General features: G+C 38.2%; 1 protein-coding gene across 1 annotated transcript in view; it reads left to right on the top strand.

Annotated features, from left to right (window-relative positions):
- The window catches only part of ITPR2 (inositol 1,4,5-trisphosphate receptor type 2), a 253,736-nt gene that overhangs the window by 70,888 nt on the left and 164,567 nt on the right, over positions 1 to 18,281 (top strand). The window contains exons 11-21 of the mRNA XM_032446237.1: positions 1,722 to 1,876; positions 3,237 to 3,336; positions 3,479 to 3,639; positions 5,910 to 6,051; positions 6,834 to 6,992; positions 7,937 to 8,109; positions 9,791 to 9,910; positions 10,013 to 10,198; positions 10,843 to 11,094; positions 12,090 to 12,234; positions 13,126 to 13,276. Coding sequence (XP_032302128.1) covers positions 1,722 to 1,876; positions 3,237 to 3,336; positions 3,479 to 3,639; positions 5,910 to 6,051; positions 6,834 to 6,992; positions 7,937 to 8,109; positions 9,791 to 9,910; positions 10,013 to 10,198; positions 10,843 to 11,094; positions 12,090 to 12,234; positions 13,126 to 13,276 — 1,744 coding nt within the window. The remainder of the gene's footprint in view (positions 1 to 1,721; positions 1,877 to 3,236; positions 3,337 to 3,478; positions 3,640 to 5,909; positions 6,052 to 6,833; positions 6,993 to 7,936; positions 8,110 to 9,790; positions 9,911 to 10,012; positions 10,199 to 10,842; positions 11,095 to 12,089; positions 12,235 to 13,125; positions 13,277 to 18,281) is intronic.

Here is an 18,281-nt window from a genome sequence, read left to right as displayed (position 1 = left end):
TCTGATGAGATGGGCTTTTTATTTTTGAGACTAGAAACCAGCTCTTGCTTGTATGGCAGGTCTGATTTGACAGGTGCTAAGCCTGGCTTGCAGGGTAAAGGCCCAATACGCTAACTCCATTGTTTAGTAGCAATTGCTGGGGAAACTTGTGAGCAAGTGAAGTCAGCCCCAAACTTCAGGAGGAACTTCCCCACTGAGCTAGTGGTTAGTATGAACTACTGAAGCACTGGAGACCTGCCTTTCACTTTACCTCCTTGTCACAGAAGCTTGCACATGTGTATATGCTCATTTTTAATGACCTGTGGGAGATGCTCAGACATTGTGCAGTGACAGAGTATAAAAATACTTCTTAACAGAGAGCAGAATATGTTTTCATATTTTGGTGTCTGTTTTTCCTGGAGCCCTATGTAAAAACTATATGATTATGAAATGTCCCACCTTTTTGTATACCAGCCTTTTCAGTTTGGAAATGATAGCAGAGTGGATCAGTTCTGGGAAAACATAATTAGATTTGGATGTAACTTATGGAAAATATAAAAAGAAGTCTGGATACTGTTCTAAACTATCTTGTACTCTTCACCCTTTCACTGACCTATTGAATTTTGAACTGATAATCAGATTTTTCCAGTTTGCTTGAAAATTTACCTGCTTTTCCAGTTGGAGTCTTATCCTGAGTTTGTAAAGGAGAATGTGTATGGAAGTCACAGATATATATTTTTGCTTTTTTCTCAAACCTTGCATGCAGGTTAAGTTTCCACGTGTGATTTTGTTTTCTTTCCAGTGCTGAATAGATTTTAGAAATACAATACAATACAATACAATATAATATAATATAATACAATATAATACAATATAATATAATATAATTAATATCAAAATATAATATTATAAACAGGAGGGGGAACATCTATTTACAAGAGTGGACAGTGATACGACAAGGGGGAATGGTTTTAAACTGAGACAGGAGGTTTAGGTTAGATATTAGGAGGAAGTATTTCACTCGGGGGGTGGTGACGCATTGGAACAGGTTGCCCAAGGAGGCTGTGGATGCCCCATCCCTGCAGGCATTCAAGGCCAGGCTGGATGTGGCTCTTGGCAGCTTGGTCTGGTGGTTGGCAACCCTGCACATAGCAGGGGGGCTGAAACTACATGATCATTGTGGTCCTTTTCAACCCAGTCCATTCTATTATTCTATGATTAATGGGACAGATACTCTGCCTCTTCCTATTTGGAAGGTGTACTGCTGTGATTCAGAATGTATGGGAATGGAAAAAAATTGAAACTTAAAACAACTGTGGAATGTGGCCAGTTTTTCATTTTTTTTACTCCCCGCCTCCATTTTAAAGATCCAATTTTCATTAATGCTCTTCTTTTAACTTTGGCCTTTTCCAAGCTAGTACTGTGCAGTTACATCTGTAGGGAGTGAAGGGTCTGCAATTGGCACAGGTTTTTGAAGTTGTGGATGTCAAATAGTAATGTATACAGTACTACAGTCTCTCTGTAGCTGGTGACCTGCTGTTATTATAATGACTGTCTGAGACCCTGTGTGCCTGGGGCAAAGTGCATTCTTTGTGTTATGCACTCCAAAGCTAGTCATGGTACATTTTTAGTAGAATGTACACAAAAAAATAATACAATTTAGATGTATTACTTGTCCACAAGGTAATTGGAGAATTCATAATGGGCCCTGATGCAAGTAAATAACCCTTGTGCCTAACCAGCAGAGAGATGGCGACCTTCCTGCTTCAAAGAAGAAACGCCAGGCAGGGGAGAAGATTATGTATACTTTGGTCTCTGTGCCACATGGAAATGACATCGCATCTCTCTTTGAACTGGATGCCACCACTCTTCAGAGAGCTGATTGCCTGGTTCCAAGGTAAAAAAAAAAGTTGTGGGATTGACGTTTTTCCTAGCATTATGCCTGTGAGTAAAGCAGAAAAAATCAAACATAAGCAAGTATTATCCTTCTGTTAAAATTCGAAGAGTTTTCACAGATAAACAAGAGATGTATAAAACATGATACTGCTGCTGTGACTGGATAAAATAATTATAAGGATAAAACAAGTGACGCTTAAAGAGAATCTGTGAAGAGAAAAATAACAGGCTAAATGTTGCACAGATATATATGAAGACAGAATTGAGCTAAGTGCACTGTCTGAAAAAAAATGTGCTGCTAGTAGATCTAACTGAATTGTTCCCAGCCAAAGAATGTGTATGGTGATCCATTTTTCTGTTTCTGAACATGTCTGTTATTCACATTAAGTCAGTAATTGGTTCATAGGTTTTACTTGCAAATGTTTGAAACTTCAGTTGTTACTTTAGCTGGGACTGACTAGTTAAGTCACATGGTGTTGGTTTTGGCTGAATGGGCATGAAGATGCTAGGGGCTAGTAGTAGATCCCAGGGTGGAGTTTAAAGCTAGATCCCTACAAATAGTGATGTATGCAATTGGAAGTATTTGCTCTACAGAGTTTTGCTGGATAATTTTCTTACTTGAATACTCAAAGTTCATCAGCATGAAAGGGAGTTTCTTAATAGAGACCATGGTGAATATATTTACTGAGTGCAATTCAGAATAAAAATTGTAATTGATTTATCAGCTCTGCTTTTTAATAATGCCAGAAATTATCAAATTGAGAGAATTTAGATGAATCTCATACTTGCTTTTTGTTTACTTGATTTCCAGTTTAGAACTGATAGTGTAAATGCTCACTCCCTGGAACAAGGTTTTGCAGATCATAGTTGTGAAACCATGAAACTATGATCATATCTACATTTGCACTTTTGTTCTGTGACAGGTTAAATGGACTCACTAGTCTGCAGAAACAGATGTTTTTATCCATGGCGTGGTTTTCAATTCATATAGGAGTTTAAAATCCATGGCGTGTTTTCCAGTTCAGATAGGAGTTTAAAATACCTTCTAATTTTTATTTTATCTTTTTTCCTCTCCATAAGGAGTACTTTACTCCTAGGCTTATCTGAATGTTTAAAAACAGCATTCTGCAAAATCCCAAGATGCTGTCCTACTTACTGCTCTATGTTGGATCAGAAAGAAAAGAGACACAAGGCGAAAAGGTGCCACAGTACCTTCTAGGCCTCCCTTGCCTTTTTTTTATGAGTGGCTGGTGTGACTCATGCTCTCTCCTCTCATGGCTGTGTGTTAAATCATGTCTCACCTTGCCCAGTTTAGCTCAGAAAGGAACCATTTAACCCACTGTTTGCTTTTTCTCCTTTAGGAATTCCTATGTCCGACTGAGGCATTTATGCACCAATACTTGGGTTACTAGTACTAGCATCCCAATAGACACCAATGAAGAAAGGCCTGTAATGTTAAAGGTAAACGCTAATTTCTCAGGGTTGGAATCCCAGCATAATTCCTACAGTTTCCTACTGGTGAACTTGACATATAGAATATGTATAATTGGGCAAAGGTGGGAGACCAAAATGGTTTCCCTAATTAAACTAAAAACTATTGCAGATTGGGACGTGCCAAACAAAAGAGGACAAGGAAGCTTTTGCCATCGTATCAGTTCCTCTATCTGAGGTCAGAGACTTGGACTTTGCCAATGATGCGAACAAGGTCTTAGCATCAACTGTTAAAAAGCTGGAGAATGGAACAATAACCCAGAATGAAAGGAGGTTAGTGAGCTTTTCTTGTTAAATTAGTGTTACTCCTTGCATCATGGTATCATCACAGTAATGGATAGGAGTAATTCATTGTACTTTGTGTTCATGCTGATAGGGCAGTAGAAGCAATACTTACAGTGACTGAGACTGCTGTGATTGTCCCTTTCCTTTCTTTCTTCTGAGAGGCACTGATCTCATCTTCCTGATGACTGCAGCAGGACCTGAGAAAATGGCATGGAGGTGCATGGCAAGAGTCAGGTTGGGGATTAGGGAAAGCCCTGGAACAGGCTCCCCAGAACAGTGATCATGGCACCGTGCTTGTGTTCAAGGAGTGTTTGAACAATGTTTGCAGATATAGGGTTTGGATTTTTGGTGGTCCTGTGTGGAGCCAAGTGGTGGACTCGATTATTTCTGTGGGTGCATTCCAGCTCAGGATATTCTGTGATTCTGTGATTTTATTTTTCTTGTTTACTTTCCTTTTTTACATTTTCTGTTGTCTTCAGTGTTTACTTTTTATATCCATCCATGCTTCAATTCAGAGAATTTCTGTTCTTTACACCCACTTCTGAATTAAGGGATTTTACTGTACATTATAGCTACATATTTCCCACTGCAAGTGATTTGGTTGGCTATTTGCTTAGAGTTGTCTAGTATAACTGAATGTTAGATAGCATCTCTTACAGAGTTATTTTTTAACTTTTATTCTACTGTGCATCATACAGAGCTTTTTGCTGGAAATGTTAATTTTTGGTGACAAAACAATTTATGCTGTTAAGTCCACAAATCTTTTGTCAGTGATAACTAGCACAGATGGTTTAGTATTAGCTGAAGAATTTCTCTTAGCGGGCAGATCTCTAACAGCCAAAGTATTAGTACACAACCTTGGAAAGCCATTTCATTCATTGTTGTGTCGAATCAGGTGGGGATACAATATAATGAAGGTGTAACATCCCTGTTTTAGCCTTGGACTGCTGTGTCACTGCAATCCAGTATTGTGAAGTTCTGATGTTGATGTACTGGTACAACACACACGTGGAACAATTGAGAACGGAAGTGGGGCAGAGACGGCAGATCTTTAAGGAAGCTTTCAGCAAAAGAGCACAAGAGCTGTCCATCCCCAGGTGCTGGAAGTCAGGAAAGGAAAGCAAGAGACCAGCATGGCTGAACTGGGACCTGCACATCAAACTGGAGAGTAGGAACAAAATATGCAGACAGTAGAAGTAAAGACAGGTACTCCGGGAAAAATATAGGGAGGCTGCTAGGCTGTGTAGGGGTTAGGTCAGGAAGACCAAGGCCCTGCTGGAGCTGAACTCATCAAAGGGTACAAAGAAGAATAAGAAAAACTCTGAGCAGCCTGGTCTAGCTGTAGATGTCCCTTTTCATTGCATGGGTTTTGAACTACATGCCCTTCAAAGGCCTCTTCCAACACAGATGATTCTGTGATTCTGTGATTTCATGATCTTGCTGTTATTTGTTTGTTCCTTTGATTTCCTTTACAAAACAACAACAACAACAAAGAACAACAACAACAACAAAGAACAAAACCCCCACTCTTCTTGTTTCTCTGTCTTATTACCTTCCTGCTTGGGTAAGTAGGGATTCCAGGAGCTCGCTCCTACTTGATCCACTCTACATTTACCTTTCTTGCTTTTTCTGTGAGTGAGGTGCCTTGTTGCCTTGAGTGAGGTGGCAATGTCCTACATTGCTTGGAGATTGAAGGACTTGCCACTGCCTTGGTCCTGTTTTAGCATTTACTTCTGCCAAATCTTTTTTTTTTGTGTAGGAAAGAATGGGTGAAATAAAAGTGTTTTTTTTTTTTTCCAAGTCATTTTTCAATAGTTTTTTGTGTCAGTAGGGAAATAGCGTTGTGGCAAACTGTTTTTATTCCTCCAGTGAGTGCACAATCTTGCATTATGGGCCAGTGTTACTAACTTACCAGTGTAAATCACTGCTAGGCTGTGTAAGAGCGTCTGTCTACTGGTTTTGGACCTTGCAATCAGCTGGTAGAGATTTTGGATTTCTAAACACTCTGCATCTATTCTACATCAATTTTGCATCCTCCCTTTTTCCCTCTGGTTGCTGTTTAATGTCTTAGAAAACATCACTGTAGTGCATTCAAACCCAAACCTGGAAGCCTTAGGTATATGTCAAACCTAGCTTTGCAGTGATTGAAGTTCTGATGTGCTACATAAAGATTGTTGTAAAATGTGATTTTCTTTCTTCATGAATCCTAGCAAGTATTGAATGACTGTGTATAATAAGAATCTGTCTATTCATTCTAGATTTGTGACCAAGTTACTAGAAGATCTGATTTTTTTTGTGTCTGATGTGCCTAACAATGGGCAGGAAGTCTTGGACGTGGTCATTACTAAGCCAAACCGAGAACGACAAAAATTAATGCGGGAACAAAATATATTGGCTCAGGTATATTCTCTATGTTCAAGTATGAATAACTTGATTGTACTTCCAAACAGATTGTAGGAGAGAAGGAATTGATAAAATGTTGGTTTCAGGTCAGTTGACTTATGCTATCTTGGGTTGTATCTAACTGGATTGGTTAGATATGAAACTCATTAATCAAGACTCACGTCACAAGGCCTTGTGTTTGGTGTCTGTTAGTCTCACATAATTCTGATGACTTCTAAAATTATGAAGACTATATTTACTAGTAAACTGTTGAACAAATTTGAAGCAAATCTGCTACATGGTCCTGATCCTGCATGTGTTTTCCTTGAAGGAAAACTTACAGTGCCGTTATGGATCCCTGATTTTATTTGAGGACTGACTTGCGTGTAAATCAGAATTAATATTCTTTTTAAGTATCTTACTAAATAGTAAGCAAATAATAAAGTGAAAAGAGTTAAACCAGATAGCAGCCAATATGAGCTTTTTCATCCTTTAATTTATCTAAAATTAAGGCACTTAACTGACATGTTTTAAACTAGGGATAGCAGTCAAGGAAAACTATTGTCAATCAAGTTGGTGGGGAAATGCAAAGCTAAACATTTATACTGTAATGTCTGAGATTGTCCTTGTCCCCCTGCCCCTTTTATATTCACTGATTTGTCGATTGTACTTGAAGTGATTGAATTCTGCCTTGAGCCTATAGATGCTTTGTTCTGACCCTGTCAGAGGAAATTGACAGGTATAGGTTAAGGAAAAATCTTGGCTTGATTTTCATCCTCAGTGATTTTGATTTTGAACAGATATTCGGGATCCTCAAAGCTCCTTTTAAGGACAAAGGTGAAGGATCAATGCTGAGACTTGAAGACCTAGGTGACCAGAGATATGCCCCATACAAATACATGTTAAGGTTATGTTACAGAGTTCTCAGACATTCTCAGCAGGACTATAGGAAGAACCAGGTCAGTGGTATTCAAGAATTTTTCCCATAAATTCTGTTATTATATATCCTGTGTTTGATCTTGCACTCTGCATTTACAGGTGTGATCCTCTGGTAATCTTATCTTAGGGGAGAATGAAAAGACTGGGTTTTGTGTCAGTTAATAGTAAGTAGAAAAGCGCTTACACAGTCTCCTGCTGTGAAATAGTGTTTTTGTTGTATAGGCATTTTTATATGAATGGAGTGATTAGCGATGAATGTCATAGGTTTGTTTTCCAGGCAGGCTTTCTTGTACCTTCACAGGCTCTGGCTGAGATTATTGTCCACTGCTTCCTTCATAGGCTCCAGGGCATCAGTGGTGAAGGCAAAATTCTCCGTGATTATGTTCTGTAAATATTTGTGTTGTGATAGCAGTGAGTCAAATCAGAGGCTGTTCTGTCAGATAGCTTGATTTTCCTCTGCTGGAGACTCCCCATGAACATGATATCGAGTGCTTTGTATCTTACAGAACAGATAATAGATTACTAACCTTATAGGGCTAAAGAAGCTGAAGATAAAAATTGAACTGTTATGTGTGATGTCTTTGTTTTCTTTCTAGCACTTAAGAAATATTTTTGTCTTGGAGGAAAGAGAAAGGAAGAAGAGAACAAGAAAGTTTCCTAAAATTATATAAAATCTTGGTTTTCCTTTTTTTAAAAAGAAATTGTTTGCTGTTTCTTGAATTTTACGTGTATTTTTATGTATTTCTTTCTTTGATTTATGAAGGAATAACAAGAGTTGGTCAATCCTAATATTCTGTCTTCCTCTTGGAGTACATATTCTAGGTGTTCAGATGTACCTTGTTCAGGCCAGTTTAGTAAGAAAAGTTTTGAGGATGATTTTTATTGTTAACGGAGCTGGATATTTGCGATTCTAAAAGAGAAGTTACTGCTTAACAGATCATCACAGGGATTTTCATTTTTTCAGGAATATATTGCTAAGAACTTCTGCGTCATGCAGTCCCAGATTGGCTATGATATCTTGGCTGAGGACACCATCACAGCCCTGCTGCACAACAATCGCAAGCTCCTGGAGAAACACATCACAGCTAAAGAAATAGAGACCTTTGTTAATTTACTCAGGAGAAATCGAGAGCCAAGGTTTGAAGTAGTCCATATAACATTATATTTGTAGCAGTGATGAATCTCCCTCCCATTTGTTATAATGTTATCGCTTTCTTCCAGCTAATTTTTTTTTTACCTCATGGGCACAAAGAAATATGCAAACACCACCGTGCTAGAAAATATCAGAAATACCATACTTCTGGAGAGTTGATATCTGCGTTTCAGATCTAAATCTTGGTTAAATGTGAGGTTTTTGTAGAATGCTTCTGGAAGTTTGGCTTTATTTCAAATTCATTGAGGCAACTGAACAGAAATTTTAGTTTTTTTGTAACTCTGCTGCTTTTCTGTGAAAATGCCATTTGTGCTGGTTGTCCTGCTGACAACCTTGGTGTAAACGACATTGATGTTAGCTTAACTATGGTTTTATTAATAAGTTTTCCTGCAGGTCCTGATTGCAAGTCAGAACTAAAAGGATGGCGAGCCAGGTATAGGATGACAAAGATCCTGGTGAACATGTGCTCTAGACCAGATTTTCTTTCAAGTGAAAAAATTCAAGCCTTTTTTTAATCAGCATTAGGCTGTATAAATGTATTTTTTTAATGGAAAATCAATTTATTATTTTTTTCACTAGACTTTCAGTTGTAGAAGTACCGAAGTAATACGAATATAAGAAATTAAGAAACAGAAGTCTGGATAATGTCCACAGTAATTGTGAATATTGTTTTTCTGTTAGCAGTTCAGGATTTCTAAGGAAACTGTATATATGCTCTGTGTGTGTGTTCCACCTTTTCTCTGTTCCCTCACGGCTCTTGAGGCCATGCCTACTTTTAGCCACATTTGCTAGAGGTTTGAAGGATAATCAATTCCTAAAATTGTTGTAAAAAGAAGAGGATACATGGAAGGAAGAAGCACTTTTTATATTCCTGTGAGGGAAAGGCTGCAGTGTGAAGTAATACAAACAGAGGAATTCATAAAAGAGGGTCTAGAAGCTGATATTTTATCAGTGTCCCGAGAGTAACGAAAGCCTCTGTGTGAACCTTATTAAACATCAGAAGACCTAAATTTGAGATGCGAATTTATAGAAAACTGTTTACATGTAATAGTTTTAGTTCCGCTTTTCATTGAATGACTGCTTTGAATACAGATCTTGCCAGGTCTCTTTCAACTGATCATTGGCTGTGTCACTTTCAAGACTCAAAAGAAAGCTTTAAAAGCTGTAGATGTGAACTCCTCCAGTGCAGTGGAGTTCCTCAGAGGGCCCATGGCTGTCTCCAGTGCAAGTAATATCTCCTTGCTGCTTGTGTTAGGGAGTCATCCATTACTTGGATGGATAAGATGGATAAGAATGATAAGAATGTGTGTTCTTGCTTTCGGTTCCTGATTAAGATGAAGGGTAGATAAGCTTAAGACATAATTAGGCTGCTTACGTTCTGCCACAACTCTTTCATTTCCTGAGTAGTGTCTTACTTGGGGTCTTTTTCTTTCTCTCCTTGAGTTAAGGATAGTTCAGGGTTTCTCTTAGAGCTGTTGTTCATCTTTATCTGTTGGGAGTTCCAATAGTTTAAATGAAGAAAGTCTGTTCTGAAAAATCTCACAATATACGCTCTCTTTTGTATATCAGTGACATATTAGAGAATTTTAGAGTGATGTTTCTATGCAGTAATTAAAGTCATTTGTTCTGTTGCATGTGTGTGTTTTTCTTCTTTTGACTGCACAGGTTCCTGGATTATTTATCAGACCTGTGTGTATCTAACACCACAGCAATACCAGTAACGCAGGAACTTATCTGCAAGTTTATGCTGAGCCCAGGAAATGCTGACATTCTCATTCAGACAAAGTGAGCATCCATAATCAGAACATACCTTTTTTGTTATTTACTCTGTTGTTACATTTGTAACAGTTTATTAGTGGCTCCCTTGTCAATGGTTTATACTTGCAGGCTGATTTCAACACAAATGGACAATCCCTTAGAATGCCCAGTCATCTCAGATGACATTGATGAAGAGGAAGTGTGGCTTTACTGGATTGACAGTAACAAGGAACCTCATGGCAAAGCCATAAGACACCTGGCTCAGGAGGCAAAGGAGGGCACAAAAGTTGATTTAGAAGTTCTTACCTACTACAGGTAAAACTGCTTATGCATATAGATGAAAATGTAGGCTCTTCCTGGAACCTGGCACAGTTCTTATCCACTCCAATTGCCAGTATTGCAAAAGGAAAGCAAATTGTACCAGAAACAGGGATTAAAAGTTTGTTTCAGATTTTTCCTTTAGGAAGCATCACAATCTTTGTTGTCTGTTCCAGACATACACTGAGTTTTCTTTGTTTGTGACAGCTTTTTGTGTCTCTCTAATTTTCCCCTTACCTTTTATTCATGAAGCTTTTTTTTTTTTTTTTTCATGCTGTACTGTTCTGGGAAGCAAGGTATACACTGAAGAAGGAGTGTTCACAACTTCCTAGAGTATAGAATGGAGATGGAATCATGGAACAGTGTTTTATACTGATTGAAAACAAACTGTTTAAATGCTTCAGCCTTCCATTGAACAGTGCTTTGAGTTTCAAAGGGAGCCCAGTCTTAATGGGGATTGGAGCCTGACATTAAAATATTTAACAGCAACTTTGTCCCTTGGTTATCAAAACCACTCTTAATCATTCTTACTGTTAGCAATAGAAGCGCTGACATCATGATTGTAAAGTGAGATTCTGAGGTTCATTGTTTCATAGTATTCAAGTAAGTCAGTTGGAAATGTGCTATTATTCTTATTTAAGGTACCAATTGAACCTCTTTGCAAGAATGTGCCTGGACCGCCAGTATCTAGCCATCAACCAAATTTCTGCACAACTATCAGTAGACTTGATCCTGCGATGTATGTCTGATGAAAGCCTTCCTTATGACCTCCGGGCTTCTTTTTGCCGCTTGATGCTACACATGCATGTGGACAGAGATCCTCAGGAATCAGTGGTACCTGTCAGATATGCCAGATTGTGGACTGAAATTCCTACCAAGATCACAATTCATGAGTGAGTTGAAAATGCTGCAAAATATGGTACAAAGTTATTTTATTGGGGTTACTCTTAGAACAAAATGGTTGTAGCTGTCTAATGTCAACGCATGCATGTAAAAAGATATTTAGATATAGAACAATAAGCAATTAGTTATTGTTAACCTTGGAAGCTTTCTTGGGTAGCTTTACTTGGAAATAGAAACACAGAGTCATCCAGGTTGGAAATGATCTTCAGGATCTGAACTGAAGTTCCAACCATCAACCTGACCTCCTGAGTCCCATCACTAAATAGTGCCTGCATCTTCCATTTTACTTCACTTTATTGCTCACTTTATTTCTCTTATACAGAACAAACAGGATAAAATGGAATGGCCTTTCCTCAGAGCAGCAGAATTTGAAGTAATCAAATTGTGCCTAACATCAGACATATACCACATTGGAATTTAGTATTAAATTTCTTCCTCAACTGAAAGTTAAAGTTGGAAAACCAAAATGTACAGCTAAATGCAGTTATTGCCCCAGAAAGATTTCACTAAAGCTTTGGTCTCCATTCAGCAAAGTACTTAAGCACGTGTTAAATTTAAGTGTGGAAGAAGGGCCCGTTGACTTCAGTGGAAGCCTTCTTTGGCTTAAATGATTTAATGGAGCAGCACTGCTGGGCTAGACCTAGACATGGAATATCTAGCCGAAGAGATGAAGAGGATGAAGCGTAGCAATGCGGCAGGCAGGATTGCTTCTGCTACTGATTCAAGGGAGTGTTTTGACTTAGGACAACAGAGTCTAATTGGTGGTGGAAGCTGATTGTCCTGAGCTGCTTTCTTGGTCTGCTGTCTTTCTTCTAGTGATAGTAAAGGAGAACGGAAGGCTAAGAGGAAACCTCATTTCATGTCTGTGTAGAATTAGTTGACCTCTACCCCTTGCCAAGAACTGATAGTGATTTTAGTGCATTATTGCTTGTTTGTTTATTCTTTAGTGCCAACTGATCTCTTCCTTCTGTGTCTTGCATTGTAGGTATGATTCTTTCACAGATTCTTCAAGAAATGAAATGAAGAGGAAATTTGCACTAACTATGGAATTTGTGGAAGAGTACTTGAAAGAAGTTGTAAATCAGCCTTTTCCCTTTGGTGACAAAGAGAAAAATAAACTTACATTTGAGGTACTTCTCAGCTATCTCCATTCTAATTTTTGATATTCCTAGATGAACACTTGAACTTTCAAAATAAAGGCACCTTCAGAATAAATGTCCCAGTGAAACCCCGATTTCTAATTCTGGTGTTCTTGTTGATAACTATTACTACAGAGAATAATATTACTGTCTTCTGTCAAACAGCTATATTATTCCCTTCTTCTCCTAAGACTGTTGTATTTCAGAGACAGGAGAAGGGATGTGTGTGGAGGGAGTGTGAATGATGATGCATTCTTTCTCTCCACGTTAGTGAATCAGCATGCAGGAATTTTTCAGTGTAAGCGAGTACTATTCTCTGTGTAGGACAGGACATGGGAAGAAATTCTCAGAATAATCTTGCATTCCAAATATTGTTTGAAATTCCTGACAGAAACTTCAGATAGACCTAAATAGTATATATTCAAATAACGTTGAATAAGGGGGATGTGCTTATATCTTTTCCAATTCTCGCTTCAATCTACCTCCAGAACTTTTTTGCTCCTACCTCTGGTCATCTTAAATCACCTTCATTCAGACTTTCCACAGTCAAAGACTATTCTTTTCCATCTCCTGTACAACTACTGCCCTTTTAAACAGTTTCCTGGATTTCTTCTTCTTAGTCTTACTTGTTTTCTCAGATGCAATTCTATATTTTCAGTCCATCTTAAACCTCAGGTTATTTTCAATCTTTTTGTCTAACTGAAAAACATTTGATGTCCGTGGCCTTGGTCCAAAGCCAATTTAAATAGTGGAAACACTTGTACTAATGTGAATGCACTCTAGATCTCGATTGCTGTGTGAGATGCTGTGTAAAATGCGATTTTATCTAATGTAATAACCCAAAGATTAACAATACTTCCTTCACTTTTATTTTTGTCACAGGTGGTACATCTAGCTCGAAACCTCATATACTTTGGCTTTTATAGTTTTAGTGAGCTTCTCAGACTGACCCGGACACTTCTGGCAATTCTAGATATTGTTCAAGTTCCTATGTCATCATACTTTGAAAGACTGAGCAAGTTTCAGGATGGAGGTAAGAAACACAACAAAATTCGAGTGTGTAACTTGCTTTATTGGAGAACTGTTTGGAATATCTCACTGATTTTCCAAGTTATTTATCCACACATAAAGTCACCAACAGGGTGTATCACAGGTCACATTAAGATGCTCATCTAAAAAGGAACCTTTTTGAACAAAGCTGCAGACTTCATGATTTGTGGTTACTGTATTGATGCTAGTGCTCCTTTGCTTGTTTAGAACTGAGCTTTCAAATCTGGATTCAGGCTTTGGCATCCTTTGGATTAACCGTCCTCAGAAAATACAAAGGTAGCATTTGTCTGGGCACAACAATTATGATGTCTCATATATGGCACAGGAATTTGTCAGTCTCCTCTGCACGTATTGATGAGGCCATCCTGTACACCTGTTTGTCAGTTTAGAATATTCTTTTAACCAGATTAGAGTGCTTAGCTGACAAACCGGGGACAATCCCACTGCCTTTTGCACAATGACTTAAAAGTAGTTGTGGTGTGTAGGCTTTAAAGTAGCGCTGGATTTTTGATGCAGGGAGACAAGTGTTCTTAATGTTAAAATCACTGTAAGATTTGCTAAAGAGGCCTTCTACAGTTTTTTACAAAAGATCTCCATCTTCAGATGGTTATATGTTGTCTTCAGCCTCCCTCTACTTTTTTGTTTGGCAGGTTGTAAAACTTAAGCTGTATAATTTATCCTTGTAATTGATACTCAGAATGATCATCAGCATCTACTATGCCCAAGCATCTTACTAGTGCTCTTTCTTCCTCTGGAAGGGCAGACCTAGGACTTGAAGGCTTAGGACATGAGGCTATGAAGACGCAAATGGCACAAAGATACATAATTTAGAAGCAGTATAATACCACCTATTCAGTAATTTTGATCACGTAGCTTGTAGAATTTCATTCTTGGAGAGTATATTTCATGTCTGAAAAACATACTTCTCAAGCAAAACAGAGTAGTGCTTTTCATTAAGAAAAGACATACACAAAAAAACCCAAACCAAACCAAACCAACCAACCAACCAACCAAACAAAACAAAAAAAAACAAACCAAGAAAACTTAACCACCAGAAAGCAACCACTCAACATTTAGTGGCAAATTAAGATTAGAGAAGGGGTTCAAGAGGAAATCACCAGGTACTATACTTTCAGTATGAGGGATTTGAAGATTCTTAAGTCATCACAATCTGCTTTCCATCCTGTCAGTCCAGCAGTGATGTAACTTTCGTCTCAGTATCCAGATGGGAACTGAAAAAAAATTTTAATCAGATTGAGGATAGTCATTGGACTGATAGTAAGTAGTAGCCCTTTTAAACCAGTCCTGTAGCTGTCATCCATCCACATCCTTGATTTCGTCTTTGCTACTAGGTAATGAGAAAGCTTGAAATAAGCTCTAAACACACAGAGCATTTAACCTGCTTGTGTAGTCTCTGCATCACTAGGTATCACTTAGCGGTATCAGTGGTGTGATTTGTCCTCACTGAGCTAGGAAGAATTGAGCTAATTGAATGTGCTGATGTGGGCTGTACTGTGGTTGGGTGCTTCTGTGTCTGGCCTTTTCAGACGTGATGAAGTGGTTTTTGAGCCCACAGAAAGGTAAAAAAAGGTGTTTGTGTTTTCTGTCTTGGAGTGGTGGTGGATTTGTGGTAGACAAGACATTCTGTGCCTCAGTGTATGTTAAATTGCAAGTGGTGCTGAGGCTGAGGGTGTCATGGCTTGAGACTGTGCTTTGATCTGTGTTTGACTGATTCCTTGCTGAATTAGGGTTACTGGAACAGACCTGTGTGAGATATAATCACATGGCTGAGTGATGTTCTTTTAGTTTTTTTTGCATTCTGATTTCATAGTGCTTTGCTTCTTGTGCACTCTTGTGCTTCTTGCGCACTTTCAACATTAATATTGACACTGCCTTTGAAGGCAAAGTATTGCAATTAAGTGTCCCTACAAATGCTCTAGGGATATGCAGGTATGCAGGTATGCACAGCTTCCTTCATACAGAAAGTCAGCTGCTACAACTTGCAAAATTCATTATGTTTATCTAAAGAAATAATGAGGTAGGTAAGACTGTATACGTTCTGAAGCTGATGAATTAATTGTGTAAATAAATATGTTCAACTTTTATCAAACACCAGGGATTTAATCCTGTGATTCTGTTGAGGAAAGGGCTATAGAAAAGCAGCTTGGGCTCTGTTTCATTACCCTATCTTGTTGTAAATTTATTGGATTGATATTAAGTAGGTACTTTGAAGCAGTATTTTGAGAATAATTATGCCTCTCAGAAATTCAGTTGAGTTACAGGTTCTAGAATAAGTGACCTGTGAAGAGGTATGAATAAATGGAAAAGTCGTGTAACTCCTATTCTGCAGCACTGGTAGATCCTATGGGGTAGCACTATGGAAATTAAAAAATTGGGGTTGAATTTGTTTATTTTACATGATAAGTCTTGCATTTTAGTTTTGTTAAAAAGTATGGATTTTTAATGGAAACTCAGTGCTGAAAAAAATTTGGGGACAGATCATATATTCTGCCTTTCCATTATTGACATTGATTTGTTCCAGACCAATAACAACAAAATCTTTCTACTTCTGATTCCCATAATGTGGAGTTGTACAAAACTGATGAGCTTGACTCTTCCCCAATTTGACCACTGCTCTACAACATGAGATATACGGTCAGGATTTTAAGAATGAATATAATTGTAAGGGTAGGGAAGGATGAGATGGATGTTGATGGTGGGAAGTCTCTTGAAATTGTACGCTCCAAAATTAAAATGACCAAATTCACAACAAGCGCTCCAAATTCATTTTCCCTGTTTATTAATTATTCCTTATACTTCTTGCTTATTTTAGTAAAATTACTTGCCAAGTAAAGAAGTACATATATCAAGGACTGACTGGAAGCAAATCTTCAAAATGGGATGCATTTTTAGTCTTAGTGGAAGTTACGTCAAGACTTATTTGACCTTTTAAGTCAAGATATTCCTTTTCATCCTTCTCTTAAATTCTGAGTCACAGGGATGGCTGAGGTAGCCCTTGATGTTCTGTGCAAGTTTCTCTATATTGGTTCTGCACAGTAACTAAAAAGATCCTTACGTTACTGTTTATGTTGTGCCTTACTACCTTAAAAAATCTTGATTTAAATGCCAGCATCAGTTACCTTACTCAGAATTAAATAAGTATGTATGTAGTTTTCAGGTGTGACCTGATTTGTTGGAGTAAGATTGGGGAAAATTGGCTAGAAACATTTGTGAGATAGGACAGTGGGGGGGGAAAAAAAAAAAAGTTGTGTTTTTTTGGAAAACTTAGATTGCATCCTAAAAATGAATTGAGTTGGAAATGCTGCTTCCGGCTTCTGTTTTCAGTCCAAATATAGTAATTTGGAATTATTATTATTATTATTTTTAATTATTGGATCATTTTTTCCTGTTTCGTTTTTCCCTTTTAGATTCTAAAAGATAGGGGGTTTAAAATTAAACTGTCTGTGTCTTAATGAGGCATTTTTTGTTACAGTGACGACTTATTAATAGTGCTCATTCTGGCATCTTTCAAGAACATTACAATTTCTTACAGTTTTAATTAAAAGGTTAAGTCATTGCTTTTCTAGTAAGTGTACCCTGCTGTATAATTCTGAAGTCAGGAGCCAATCTGCATTGTCCAATATTGGTTATTTATCGTTTGAGAATTAAAATGCACATTTTCTCTGTACGTGATGGATCTTTCAAATAGCTGATGTTAGTCAAACCATGCAGCTGCAGCATATGTCAGATCTGGAAGGCGAAACAACATGATAATATTAGCAGGCAAGCTACATGTTTGCCATGCAGCTCAGGATTATTTAGTTAATGCTCTTTGGAAATGAGAATAATGACATACAAGAAATAGAATCATGGAATCACCAAGCTTGGAAAAGACCTAATAGATCATCCAATTCAACCGTCCACCCGTCACCAATATTTCCCACTAAACCACATCCCTCAACACAATGTCTAAATGTTCCTTGAACACCTCCAGGGTTGGTGACTCCACCACCTCCCTGGGCAGTCCATTCCAGCACCAGACTACTCTTTCAGAGGAGTGGTATTTCCTGACATCCAACCTGAATCTCTCCTGGAGCAACTTGAGGCCATTCCCTCTAATCCTATCACTAGTTGCATGAGAGAAGGGGCCGACCTCCAGCTCACCATAACCTTCTTTCAGGTAGTTATAGAGAGCAAATGGCAATGATAGTACTTAACCTCCTGTAGACTGAAGGGAGTAAAGGGTAAAGATGTGTTCACAAACATCCCAGGATCTTGGAACACCTCCTAGAATCATATCAGGAAAAGTCTGACCCCTGTGTCATGCTGTAGGCTTCGCTGCTTCATTGTGATTCACTTTGATATACCTGTGATTCACCACCTCAAGGATTCCACCTTGGCAGGGGTTGGGATGGGGAAGTTCTCTCTGTCTCAAGCAGAGTTCAGTAGCAGTGAGCTGCCATTTCTGTATCTGCATACCACAGAACTGTTTTTGAGTCTTCTACTAGAAAAGCATTGAGAACGAGGTTGGACCTGCCCTTTCTACTGTGTCTCTGGGTCCTCTGTATCAAGAAAGACCAGATTTCACCCAGGACTACTAGGAAAGTTTATGTTGTTTCTCAGCTTTGAGTTTGTGTGTGCTAACTGTTCTTTTATCTGGTTAACAATTGGAAGTATCTACTCAAAGCACATTTTGATTAACAAAGCTAATGAGGCAGTGGCTGACTGGAGTAATAACTTATGCCAGCAGTCTCAAAAAAAAAAAAAAAAAGAGTTAGATGGTAAAAGATTTAACCCTTAGGAAAGTGTGGAGATTATTGTGGAAAGTATTGTGGAAAGAAAGGTTAATGTGATTCCAGAGACCATTGCTCTTCTAGGAATCAATATCTGTTTCATAGCTGTAACTCAGCTAGAAGACTTGATTCCCCTGGTGCTTTTTACCATCAAGGTGAGCATGCTGATGTATGTCGTTTTTTTCTATCTTTCCT

Source organism: Coturnix japonica, chromosome 1 (assembly GCF_001577835.2).
Source record: "Coturnix japonica isolate 7356 chromosome 1, Coturnix japonica 2.1, whole genome shotgun sequence".
Classification (NCBI taxonomy): Eukaryota; Metazoa; Chordata; class Aves; order Galliformes; family Phasianidae; genus Coturnix; species Coturnix japonica.
The sequence above is the reverse complement of the archived record's forward strand: the minus strand, read 5'-3'. Positions and strand labels throughout refer to the sequence as shown.